This window comes from Zootoca vivipara, chromosome 3 (genome assembly GCF_965207765.1).
Source record: "Zootoca vivipara chromosome 3, rZooViv2.hap1.1, whole genome shotgun sequence".
In the NCBI taxonomy this organism is placed as follows: domain Eukaryota; kingdom Metazoa; phylum Chordata; class Lepidosauria; order Squamata; family Lacertidae; genus Zootoca; species Zootoca vivipara.
The window spans coordinates 90,935,526-90,948,960 of NC_142586.1; the positions used below are offsets into that span (position 1 = coordinate 90,935,526).

General features: G+C 40.2%; 1 protein-coding gene across 18 annotated transcripts in view; it reads right to left on the bottom strand.

The window, feature by feature from the left end:
• Nucleotides 1-2,903: 2,903 nt before the first annotated feature.
• The window catches only part of MARK1 (microtubule affinity regulating kinase 1), a 71,745-nt gene continuing 61,213 nt past the window's right edge, over nucleotides 2,904-13,435 (bottom strand). For 12 of the 18 annotated variants that reach the window (XM_088666670.1, XM_035111375.3, XM_088666668.1 and 9 more), the window contains 4 exons: nucleotides 12,662-12,823; nucleotides 10,897-11,151; nucleotides 8,137-8,181; nucleotides 2,904-5,000 (listed from right to left, as the gene is read on the bottom strand). In XM_088666670.1, the coding sequence (XP_088522796.1) occupies nucleotides 4,646-5,000; nucleotides 8,137-8,181; nucleotides 10,897-11,151; nucleotides 12,662-12,823 (817 nt within the window). In that variant the 3' untranslated portion in view covers nucleotides 2,904-4,645. The remainder of the gene's footprint in view (nucleotides 5,001-8,136; nucleotides 8,182-10,896; nucleotides 11,152-12,661; nucleotides 12,824-13,435) is intronic. The other 6 variants (XM_088666676.1, XM_088666674.1, XM_088666677.1 and 3 more) reach the window with 1 other exon arrangement.

The window sequence follows — 13,435 nt, forward strand, 5'->3', positions numbered from 1 at the left end:
AAGATGGGAATTGTAGTCCAAAACATCTGGAGGACCGAAGTTTGGGGATGCCTGCTATAGGCTTCCCGTAAGGCATTGGGTTGACCAATGTGAAGATGCTTGGCTAGATGAATCTTTGGCTTGATGCAGCAAAAGTTCTTTTGATTGCAGATCTAGCTGAACGATGACCAATCTTCTCCTCTGTTTGTCTCAGTTTGGTCACCTTATATATATCTTGCACTTTGCCAAAATAATAGCCTCAGTCTGGCCACATGATGCTCTTCCTCATAGGAGCAAACTCCTAGGGCCCAAGGTCCTCAATAAAATATTTGATGCCCCTCTGCAAGCTGATGGGCATTGCCATTCAAATGGTCTACATGACTTCTGATCAATTATGTGGGGTGTGTCTTACCTGCCCCCTGCAGTCTTCCTTAATTCGCTACAATAGGTTCCTGCTCAATCCCAGCTCCAGCAGAGTAATTTGTTATTACTTTCAAAGACTGCCTTTGCTTTGCTCCCCACTTCACTTTCCACCCACATCGAGATATATCCCCTTTTCTCCAAGCTCCATCATCCTCAGATGTCTTAATGCCCCCCCAAATCCACTCTCTCTCCACAACTACCCACCCAACACTTGAAACTGCCTCCCAAGACACCTGCACGATGCCACCTCTTACTTCACATCCATAGTCAAAACCCACTTTTCCATGACCCCTTTGGTTGAGCCCCCACATTCCCATCTGCAGCTCATTAGAACATTGGAACCTGCCTTATACTGAATCAGAATATTGGTTCAACCTCAGTATTGTCTACATTGACTGGAGCTTGAGGTCTCTCCTTACCTGGAGGTTTTGAAGCGGAGGTTGGACGACCATCTATCATGGATGCTTTAGCTGAGATTCCTGCATTCCAGCAGGTTGGACTAGGTGAATCTTGGGGGGGGGGGCTATCCAACTCTATAATTCTATGATTCTATGACTGGCAGTGCCTATCCAGGTTTCAGCCAGTGGTTTTTTTTCAACCCTGCCAGGGATTGAAACTGGGACATTCTGCATGCAGAGCAGATACTGTACCATAGAGCTATGGCCCTTCCCCAACTCAGCCTAAACACATGTTAAAATGAAACCATCACGTATTCTTCATTTATCCCTCCTCTCTGTTTTCCCTGTGTCAAAATTTCAGGTTTGTAGGTTTGTCTGGGCAAAGGCCTGTCTTCTACTCTGCAAAACGCCATGTGCCCTGATGGTTGCAAATAAATATTTACTTGCTACCATCTTTATATTCTTATTAATCACAATTTACTAATCACCTTCTACAAAATCATCTCACGGCAAAAAAAAACCAGCAAAGAAAAGTTACAAACACACAAAAAAGCAGCTGATACATTTAAAACAAAACACTACAGAATATGCACTTGTAGCAAAGACCCAATTATCCAGCTAGAAGAGCCCATCAGAAGAAAAAATATCTTCATTTAGTCCCTGGAAAGCACAGAAAGTGGGTACCTGTCATATCTTGACAGGAACACTATTCCACAGAACGGGGAAGCGACAATGAAAGTCTTTTTCCAAGTTACTGTACTGTGGAGCAGGCTTCTGAGATCACCGGAATTCGGAGAAAATCTTCCACAAACTGCAATGATCTACAGGGTATATAAGGGCTAAGGCGGTTTCTCAAGTAGCTAATTAACTTATACTTTAGCACAAACACCTTGGACTTGGCCCAGTAGCAGATTGTTAGCCACACACCAGGTGCAGCCACTGGACCAAGCCCAAAGGTAGCCCTCACGCTGCAGTAATCCAACCATGAGCTCACATTTGCATGGGTGATTGTGGTCAAGCTATCACCATCCAGGAATGACCACAGCTTGCTTATGAAGCAACTTTCATGTGTAAGCTTTTATGTAAATGCAAAGTATGCTTACAATTCTTGTTACTTCAGAGGAAAACTGAAAATGTAAATTGCACTGAATAAAAAACTTTTAGTGGGAAATTCTCAACCATTTATGGCAAAGACCTTCTAAGGCACAGGGTGCTCTTAGTTCAGGGATGGGGAACCTTAGGCCTATGTGACCCTCCTGACACTCCACAGCCACACTCAACTGCCCTACTTGGTACCTCAAGTGTTTTTTGCCAGTCTGGAATGTGCCCTTGAACTTTGGGATGATGCTTCTTGTTTGCCTAGAATGGATAGAGAGGGGTGCATGAGTATGTGTAGAACCTAGCCTACAGTAACATTTGTTACTCTGCCCACTGTTGCCTCTATTTTCACCCACCACTGCCATGCGGCCCCCAAATGGTTGCCCAGGAGGGAATGTGACCCTCAAGCTTAAAATGCTTCACATTCCCTGCTCTAGACCCTTATCTTAGGCTGGCCTATTTCACAGTCATTGTGCTGATAAAATGGAATCATGTATGCTACCCTAAACCCTTTGGAGGAAGGCAGAAGATGCACATAATAAAAATTCTTTGGCAAGGCTGACATTAAATAGTGTGGCTAAACTGCTTGTGAGTGATCAAGATAATTTGTTTAGCGTCTTGTGAATTCATCAATTTTACTTGATTTTTAGATGATTAAAATGTTTACATTCTTAAGTTTCATAACCTTAGGAATTGGGCATACTAAGGTAAATCTCAACAACAAAAAACGGTCCCAAGTTCATATCTGGAATGAATTCACGCAAGGAACGGGGGTCCTCTAAAACTGAACCATGCCCCTCAAAAAAAAGAAACAAGGCCAAGGTTGGGGAGGGGAGGCACTTGGGTTGGTTTTAAGAAACTATTCAGAAATAAAAGAAACACACAAATCTAAAAGCTTTCATAAACCTGCAACCACCAACTCACCATCTTGCAACCCTTCCTCACTGGAGCCGCAAACTATCCAACTGGCACAGTTAGCAACAAAGAGCAAAAGACAAGGGAGGGTAGTATGAGACCGTTCAAGTAAGTTTTTAATAGAGTGCACCAGTGAATGTGAATTAGGATGACTTGCATCAAAAAAATTATTATTATTTTTAAAAAGGAACACCAGATAAAAAGGGCTACAGTTCTTTCTTGCCAAAACACCATCCTTTTTTTCTTCTTCTAAGGCAACAATACACGTTCATTTCAGAACAGAACTGTTACAGGAGAGCTACATCACAGTACAGTACAGCATGTCAAGTCCATCTGTCAGAAATCCATTCTCAAATGGCACATTTAGCTACACTTACAGCCTTCTAACTTCGGGTTACAGAGTTTACCACAGCTTCTTTTTTTCATTTTCGTTTTTTAAATAAAGTGACAATTTTGAATGACTTCTCTAATTTTTACAGGGGTGTGCGGATGGGGCCCGTATATTGAAATTACAGTAATTACGACATTAAATAACATTGCACAACCAACCGCTATGATTAATTCAGTACAAAATAAGAAATATTAAAATGTACCAAGTACTAGTGGTTTTACATAGTTTATCTATCACCAATTATGAAGGAGTTTTCTTTACTTCCGTAGGCAAATGCCTACTCACAGCTGCACATTACAGGCATAATGATGTGGAATAAATACAAGAAAGTGGGCAAAATATTAGAAACACAAACAAGATATATGAGAACAAAATTTGTACAATCATGTAAGTAATAATCTATTGTTATAAACAATGTTTGCTCAGCTGTAAAGTATATGAAACTGCACATACTGGAGCGTGGGGTGGGGAATATTCAAAAAACCAGTTAATTCCTGAGGTGTCATTTATTAGCTCTTACGATTGGGCAACATTTCAGAATACCTTGTGCTACGAAACAATGTATTTTCATAAAGTGGGATTTGTGAAGGCCGAGAACAATAGTATTTCACTCCATGATGAATGAATATGAACTGTACTTCTGTTCTGTTGCTACACTTGACCATATGTCACAAGAGCAATATTTCAATCTTCCCCCAAAATATTATCAAGACATGATTTCTGTTCCCCAACATGTTTCAAGGGGCCAGAGGCCAACATACTCAGAACCCCCTTTTCTTCACTGTAAGTGCCAACACTGTAAACATGGTTGCATTTTTATTTTTTTTATTCTGCCAAATAAACACTGTTCTATAAAGGAGGCTAAGAGTGAAAGGGAAGCAGGAAAAATCTTGTATAGAACAAATGTCAATCTGTCCTTGACTAATTCAATTTTTATATGTGATTTGTTTTAAAGTAACTAAAATTGTTCATGCTACAGTTGTGAAAACATTTTTTTTGTGCATTTCTACTATGGACGTAGTTTTTTAAAAACGCATGGTAAGAGGTAAGAATTATAAAAACCACAAAAAATGTAAATAATGACCAGGAAGAACTTTTTAACTCAAAGCAAACACACTTCTGTGCTGATATCTAGACAACTATACAAGATCTGCATTTAAGCCTTCTTTTTTTATTATACAACTCTATGAACATAAAATGAGCAAAATGATCTATATACTTACCTGTACATGTGAACATAACTTCTTCAGCTACAGTTTTTTTTCCTTTTAATATGGGTCATACTGAATTTAATTTTACAATTCAGAATAACTATGTATAACCTTATTGCAATGGGGCAATTTCTACATGGGGAGTTTCACAAGCCAATCATGTTAGGCATAACCAGTACATTCAGAATGTAAGCTAGACTCTTCCCTGATCCCGGAAACGTTGTTGCTCTTTACAGCTTAAGCTCATTCGCTATTTTGGATGCAATGTTTTTAAAGGCAATAGAAGTCCCGGATATTCGCTTGAAGCGGACTCCATTGAGTGACAGGCGTGGCAATTTACAAACTTCCATCTCCCACTGGACGAGGCTGTCTTGTCGTGCATCGCCATGGACACAGAAGAGCAGGAACCTCTCTTTTTGTTCATAGTCACAATTGTTAGCATCTAACACTTTTCGAATCTCTCTCATCATATCATTTGGGTCCATGGAGCTTGTGGTCTTCATGCTCCACGTGAACCTCAAAGACCGTGGCTTAGAATCTTTACCATCTTCTTTTTCTCTGTCTTTTGGTTCCCCAGAAGTGCTCCTGGAAAGGGAAACAGCATTTATATACCAATGACAAATTAAGGAATTACACTTAAGCACCAGACAATTAAAAAATGCTCTTGATCAAAATTATCCTCGCTTAGTAGAGCAACAAAAAGTGGTTTCTCAACTATCAACTTGGTTAGGCTCTCTTTAGGTCTCATCTTTAGGGAGATCAACAAAACACTGAAAGGCCACGCAAAACAGAAGGCAAGGAATGCTGGCAAAAGCAGGGAAGAAAGGAAGCCACCTTTCATTCATTAGTAATTAAAAAATGTTACCCTCCTTTACAATAACAGCTTATTTTGCAAATTTAAAGTTGGAAGTTGAGAAAGTAAGGGAAATAATTTTGGGTGATTCTTGCCTAGAATGCCTCCTCCAAGCAATAATATCTCAATCTACAGAATTAATAATATGAGCATATCTTAAACAACTGGGTTGCTTCCTTCTACTGTCCAATTTTATAAATAATTGTAACTAGTTTATCTTTAAAAGTTGGCACTCAAGGGACACAAATCCGTGAAGTTTCCTCTCCGTTCAACCCCAAACATACACAGTGATAGGATGGCAGTGGCAGAAATGCTCTGTCATATGCAGCGTGGCTCTTCATCCTATCTGCCATAACCTTCTGTGCAATATAGAACATTTTTGAACTCAAACCAATAATTGACAGGGAATACACTACTTCCTATTATAAAGTATTTCATAATGCTTTGGCAGCATCTTCCGCAAATTGTTTTGTGATGTAATGGGGAAGAAAACAATTGGGCAGTTCTATCATATGCATTTTTACTAAGTACTAAGGTCCATTGAGTTCAATAGGACTTACTCCCAAATAAGAGTGCACAGAATAATAGCCCTGGCAAAGTATGGTTGTTGTTGTTGTTGTTGTTGTTGTTGTTGTTGTTGTTGTTGTTGTTGTTATTATTATTATTATTTGGTATTCTTTCAGCTAAAACTTCATCACACACTGTCTGCCTTCAATCCCATTCTTGCTGAGAATCATTCAATGTCTGTTTAGATATCATTTAGTATCTTAAAGTCCTATGATCTTTCCAACATCATGTGAGGAAATAAGCTGTGGAGCAAGGAGCAGTGCAGTGGCTTCAGCCTATCAACTGGAATGTGACAGGAGGACAGAAATATTTTATCACTGCAAAATGTACTGCTTATACACAATACATCATGTCTACGTGGTCCATAGCTAGTTACCCTCTGCAGAGCTTCCAAGTCCACTGCCCACCCTACTTCTGATAAGCCACTCCCTAACCAGAAGCATTTCGGGGAAGAATATTTGGCTAGGAGCTGCCGTAAGAAGAAAAATCAGAAACAAATCCCAATCCTTGGGTGCATTCCAGAAGCATTTTGTAGCCTGCAATGCATGACTAAAGGGCAGCAAAATGATCAACTATTGGAACTTAGCTTTAGATGTCTATCAAGTAGATTTTTCAGCATCTAAGAAGTTAGGAACTTTCTTGCCAGTGATAGTGGGTGGTGGTGGTGGTGGTGCTCACACACATACACCCTAGGGACTAGGCAATGCTATTTTAATCTTTAACACTTGCAGAAGTTAAGCAGGATGAGACACTCCTTTTCATTCAACGCCCATAATTTCACCAGCAAGTTGAAAATGTGACTGCTGGCGAGCACCAACATCACAAGCAGCACTTTCAATGACGACACATACATGTGCATAATGAAAATGTAATGTGGTCTTCCAATAACAACATCTTTTAGGGAAGCTTACTACACAAGTTGATAGGATGGAGGGATCGGTTACTAAAAGTATATAGAAATGAGGGTTCATGGTCTTTCCAGCATACAATACTGGGAAGAATATGGACCATGACATCTTAAAAGAGTGGTGAGCAAATTGAGATTTACTTATTCAATGTATAAAATGCCAATTGAATACTAGGCATTCATGTAGATTATCCCTTTCTGATATGTAAACCACTTTCAAGAGGAAACCCCCCCCCCACTAAATTTGCTCAGATTGTTAAAGAGAAGCTTCACACGCAAGCCCTGTGCTGAGGAGCAGGCTTTGGGTTTGCATGCCAGGCAGCGCATTGCTCACGGAATAAAAGCCAACACACACAAACATTCCTAGGTTACACCCCTTGTTGTGAAGCAGATGAATGGGGGCAACTTACTTATGACTCTTGGTGTGTGTTTGTGTGTAGTGTCCTTGGTTCAAACTAAGCAGCCTGCAAGCAGGATTTGAGTAAGGCATCAGTCCAAGGCTAACATCCCACACCTCCAGAGTGTGTTATATAGCAATATTTAAAAATAACATCCCTCTGTTTTTGTTTTATATATACCATGAGTGGGCAAGTTTTATCAGCCCAAAGGCTACATTCCCTTCTGAGCAACCTTCCAAGGGCCACATGACAGTCGTGAGCAGGGCCAGAGGCCAAAGTGGGCAGCGATAGGAAAGTAAATTTCACTTTTTGTAAAGTAGGTTAAGTTCCTGCCCCTCTATCCTCCATCTAGGGAAGCAAGAGGTGTTATCAGAGTTCAAGGAATTCGAGGACATGCAAACACACTCAAAAAGAGCACAAAGCAGGGCCAGGAGGAGGTGTAGCTTGGGGAGAGTTTAGAGGGCCAAATAATTAGTTATTGGGGGCTGCATTCAGTCCCTGGGCCTGAAGTTCTCTGATGCATATACTCTTATTAACCCCAATGGATTTGCCAGCACATTTTTTTTATTTTAGTATTTGTAAAAAGCAGGTGTATGGCAGAAGTGTGTATTAGGCAGTTGGCAAAGTTCTCAGAATGGCAATGTATGATTTTACTATGCAATGAAAGATAATGCCTGAATATTCAAATATACATAGCTTGGTGTGTTTTTTTAAAGCTGTGACCTTGCAAACACTTAGAAGGGAGCGGTTTCCCAAAGTGAACTTGCTGAAGTCTAAGAACTTGCAGAATCATAGCTTGTTTTTTAAAAAAAATTATTTAAACTTAATAGTATTTAAAAGAGAAATGGGGAATCTAACTCATACATAGTATTTTTTTTTAAAAGACAAGTTATTTAGAGACTCCTCTGTTTTACATATTAGTTTAAAGGCTTTCAGAATCATAAAGCTTTGAACACAAAGGGACCTAGCAGCGAAGTATTAATTGTGGCTCCTCACCTTGAGGTGTCAGTTCTGCCACTGGCTTCGCCTTCACTTGGATCCCTCAAAACAAAGTTAAGGTCAAGATTTTAATAAATGGTTAAAAAAAATGAGTCAAGAAAACTGGTTATCCAGAACAAAGTTAAAATTACTTTTGAGCAAATAGTCAGCACGAAATCATCATTTACTAGTATTTTTTTAAAAAAGTGTTTTTCCAAAGCTGCAGTTTACTTTCTCCCTATGAAACTTCAGTTTATTTTTACCCTCTGACTGGGTAACTTCAGGTTGCCCCCTCTCCCCCCTTACACCGTGAGCGTAAAATAGCCACGCTCAAAAGCCAGAAGCCATACGGCGAATATGCTCCATTCTTTCCTTTCCCCACGCGACTGTATTAATGGCGAGAGACCACCACTACAGTCAGCAAGGAACTTATCCAGACAGGGGTTCTTACTCACGAAGATGTTAACATTTAGCCGTGTGCTTTGCCATGCCCTTAAGTCATAACACAGGCTGCACATTTGCCAATTGTGTTAGTTATTTGCGAATTAAGGCCTATTGGATACCACCTAAAAAACATACTAAAATTTTCTACCTCCCAACTTTAACAGCTCTTATTTAAGGGCTCAAAGACACCACTTCTTGCAACATCTGCAGTGTTGTATAGCCCGTCCCACACAATAGTCCATCATAATATTTAAAATGATATTAAATATACAAGTATATCAGACCTGTGTAGCATGTGACCCACCTAACCAATATGCAGCCCATCTGCTATGTACTAGGCGACCAATAACAGGTGAGCTCTACCTTTTTCACAATGGATCAGCATGCTCATCTCTAAGCCAATTTGAATTTAGACTTTACAAAACCCCATGAGCTTTCACACCATTCTCCTCCCCACTGCAAAGTCAACAGGCCTATGGGAAAACTGCACATTCCACAGGCTATTTGTGCTTGGCTCACTGTATACCAGCTTGCCAGGCTCCCTTCTGCTTGCTGCTGCTGACCAGCACAGACAACAGCCAGTTTAAGTAGAGTGCAAGGAAGACAGTTCTTCTCCAGCTTGGATTTTAAACGGAGCTGGAGAAGAACTGGTATACGTGCATCATAATTCACACCTTGAATTCGACAGGACCATTCTGAGCCAGTAAAGCCTGTATTTCCAAGTCAGAAAATGGAAGTCTTGGCACATCTTTTTTGACAACTATCATCTTTTGCAATCCCAGGCAGGCACTAAAAAGAGGGTTTTTATCATGCTTCTTGTGGGCTGCTTTCAGCTTGGTGGGTCACAAATTGTGCAGGGCTGATCTACACAGAACATTCCATAAACTCACAAGAACTCTTTGAGAACAAGCAGATAATTCTTTTAGATTGCGTGTTCATAAAATATGCTTTATTACAGTATTTTTTAAAAAGTACTTCTGATCCCAGCACATATTTGTACACTACTGAACACTTTAAGTTATAAGTGAAATGTATTTCTAAATATATTCAATTAAAAAGGGGCAATATTAATGCAAGCTGTGAACATAACTTAAAATTAGATGTAGCTGTTAAATAACACAAAGATGACATTACTTTTTTCCAAGTATCTGCACATGTGGGGCTACAATGTGTGAAATCTGATGAGCTGTCAAGTGAACTCTCTATTTAATAGAATCACGGAAAGAATTTCAGAACTGGAAACTGCCTTATTATCAAATGCCACTGATAAGGTTCACAGGGCAATAAAGTGACTAGCAAAAGTCCTACTGATTTTAGTGAACCTCACCATTACCATACAAAATTTTAAAGGAAGTTATATGGTTCTGGATTCAGAAAATGCCATTTCAAAATGACTTAAGATGCTAGCTAATTAAGTTTTTAATTAACATTACGGGGCCCAATGTACCCCCAACAGGTTACCCGTTAGGCTGTGTTTTTGGACTATTGGAATATAATATCAATAATGTTCAATAATGTCCTTTTGAAATCAGCAATATCTTTAGTTCTAACAGCAGATGGATACCATCAAAACAAACGGTGTTGAATGGGTCAAGATGAATGGGGAAATTAGTTTGTGGTTTTTAAATATATACATATACTTGGGGCTGCTCCAGGCAATATGAATATCCTACACCATTTCCTTGTAGGAAATTGTCACATTAAAGAGAGAGCACATGTCTATTTTGCTACGTTTGTGCATTGTGAGAAATCCAGAATTGCAGCAGGTTCTCAGAGTTTGGTCACTGCATGTCATGAAGGATATTGTAGAGTTGCAAAAGGTTCAGAAAAAGGCAATCAAAATTATGACGAGGCTGTAAAACGTCCCAAGAGGAAGGTTGCAACTTTTGCAACTTTCTAGTTTAGAAAAGAAGTTGAGTGAGGTGGGACATGATGGATAGGGAAAGGGTTTTCTCTCTCTCTCTCTCTCTCTTATTACTGAAACCCAGAGTCAGCCAATGAAGTGGAATGTTGGAAAACCCAGGAGACAAAAGAAAGCATGTCCTCACATAGCACATAAGCAAACACAGGAGTTTGCAAGTTAAAGATGCAGTAAACGGCCATCAACGTGGACAGCTTTAAAAGGGAATTAAACAAATTTGTGGAGGAAAAAGCTATCCCTAGCCATTAGTCATCATTATTGTATCCTATAATTTGATTTTACACTGGCTAAAATGGGGGGGGGTGTTCCAAGCAGTTGCTCATTCAGGCACTTACAAGGCTTGCTTCTAACAATGTAACGTTCTATTTCACCTTTCATGTCACCTGGAAATGGAAATGACGGAGGGTACTGACCTGCGGACAAATTTGGAAGTTATTTTGCTTATAATGCCAGTTGACGTCCCTCTTCTAGTTTGAGCAAATGTGCCTGTTTCATGTGATGGTGATGCAGGTGGCCCGTTGTACGTAGCATTGCGCCGCTCCCGTAGCTGCTCACCATGGAAAGTGCTTCGGCTCGAACTCCCTCGAGGAAAACGGGTTCGGTCTGGAGTGCTAGTACTAATACTGTGAGCAGATGGGGAAGCAGCAGGTGCTCTTTGAGTTGCGCTGCTGGAAAGCCAGAAGTACGTTTGAAAAGCAAAGGGAGATAGAAAGAGCCAAGTCATGAGAAACCTTCAATATGACTAGCACATCTCAACATGTACTTTCTTGGGATAACATGAGCCGTATGTTTTTATGTACAATACTGTCTAAGTCTCTAAAGAGATGAAGAACAGTGGAATATTTTAATTCAAAATAGTTTGTATAAAGAGTAAAAGCTTGGGAAAGAGAAAATGCATCTTCTACAACAGGTACATTAGGTCTTGCTGCTATTTCAGAGGATACCATGGGATTTTTTTCATTCCATTGGGAAGAGCCCAAATGGAAGTAGAAGAAAAAGCAAGAAAGAGAAAAGGGTTTAGTGGTATTTGTTATTTGTGAGTAAAATTTTTGTCATGATAAACTGGTGCACTTAAACACACACACACACACACACACACACACAGAGAGAGAGAGAGAGAGAGAGAGAGAGAGAGAGAGAGAGAGAGAGAGAGAGAGAGAGTTTTATATGCATGAGATGGATAGGATTTGGGGCTAGAACTAGAAAATACAATTCCTACCTCCAAAGTCTTACCTGGGGTTAGAGCAGGCTTCCTCAAACTCGGCCCTCCAGATGTTTTTGGCCTACAACTCCCATGATCCCTAGCTAGCAGGACCAGTGGTCAGGGATGATGGGAATTGTAGTCTCAGAACATCTGGAGGGCAGAGTTTGAGGAAGCCTGGGTTAGAGCTTAGACAAAGTTCAAGTTCCCACTCAGCCTTTAAGAGGATCTAGAGCCAGTCACTATCTCACAGCCTGATCTATCTCAAGGGACTATTGGAAGGATAAAATGCGGAAAGAACTCAATGTATTGCTGTTGTCCTAAAACTGGGAGTGGGGGGGGGGACTCCTGAGCTCCTTGCAGAAAGGATGAGACAAAATGCAACAAGCACCTCTTTCTTTCTCCTACCCATTCCTTAGATTCTTATTTCTCAAGGGCTCCTTTCAATCCTTACTTCAGCTTCCTTGCCTCTGACTTCCTGCTTCTTCACTCACCTGCCTCACAGGGCCATTTTTCAGTATGATTTTAGAAAGTTACTTCTGTCTCTTGGGCAACAATGAACCATCAACCCCAGATAAACTGTCAACTTGCCCTTCGCTCACACAGACAGCCAACATCCTGCCTTCCAGAAGTTGTAGGCTGCAACTCATATCAACCTTAGTCAGGCATGATCATTTGTCAAGGAACATAAGTAGCAGTCCACGCGGCATGGGGAGGGCACACTGCTGGCTTCTGGTGAGCTAGAACAATGATAGTTTCGTTCACCAAAGCAGTTAGAATGTTTGTGAATATTCCAACACCATCACGTAAGCTCAACTGATTGATGCTAAAAGCTTCAGTATCACAATATGCAGTAGATTGGCAGAGCCTAGCAGTGCTGATGTTGTGCCACTTGTAACTAAACACCTATGTTATGCACATTTGTTGAACATCTGACCATGCAAAGTACCACACGAATGCTACATATTGAAAAATACCTTGGTCGATAAGCTTCAGCGCCATCTTTGATAGTTGGGAGTGTAACTTTTATAGGGTGGCCAGAGGCAGACATGGACTTCTGGTGTCGAGGTCGTGCTGATATTGCCGAAGTGGCAGCGGAGCCAGTAGAGGAGGTACTGCTTGCAGACATTTCTGTTAGGCTTTCATCATAAAAACAAAAGTAGGAAAAGGAATATCTTGAGATAAAATGTTCTAGTGAAGTAGTTGCATGTGGAACCTTTGAACTACTGTTGGATACTTAAGAAAAAACTAATTTAGCCAAGACATGGTCAACAAACAGCTTCTATGGAAAAATGTCTTAAGATTGCTTTTCCTTGGCTCCATTCAGGTAATGGACATACACTTTTAGGATTCCTAACCCAAATTAAAACATGAAAGGAACTTGCTCACTGGTGCTACCCTTTCTGCACTTGCTGGGAACAAATGCAGAAAGAAAATAGAAATTAATAGTATTTATAAATATTCAAGGGAAAATAGTGGCAGCAAAAGCATTTGAACTTTTGGCCACTCATCAAAATAGCAGAGAATGCCTCGAATAAAAAGTAATTAATCTCTCACCAAATCCTATCAATCTGCATAAATAAAGAAACTGCAACTGGCTTTCCCGATCAATCACAGTACAGTAAATGTTTTGTACTCATCTGCACAGCTAGTCTTGAGGAATTATCTCTACCATTGTATCTGATTAAAAGGCTACTGGTAGCACTTTAAATGAATCCTCTAGTAATTTCAAAGTGCAGAGAAAAGAACAA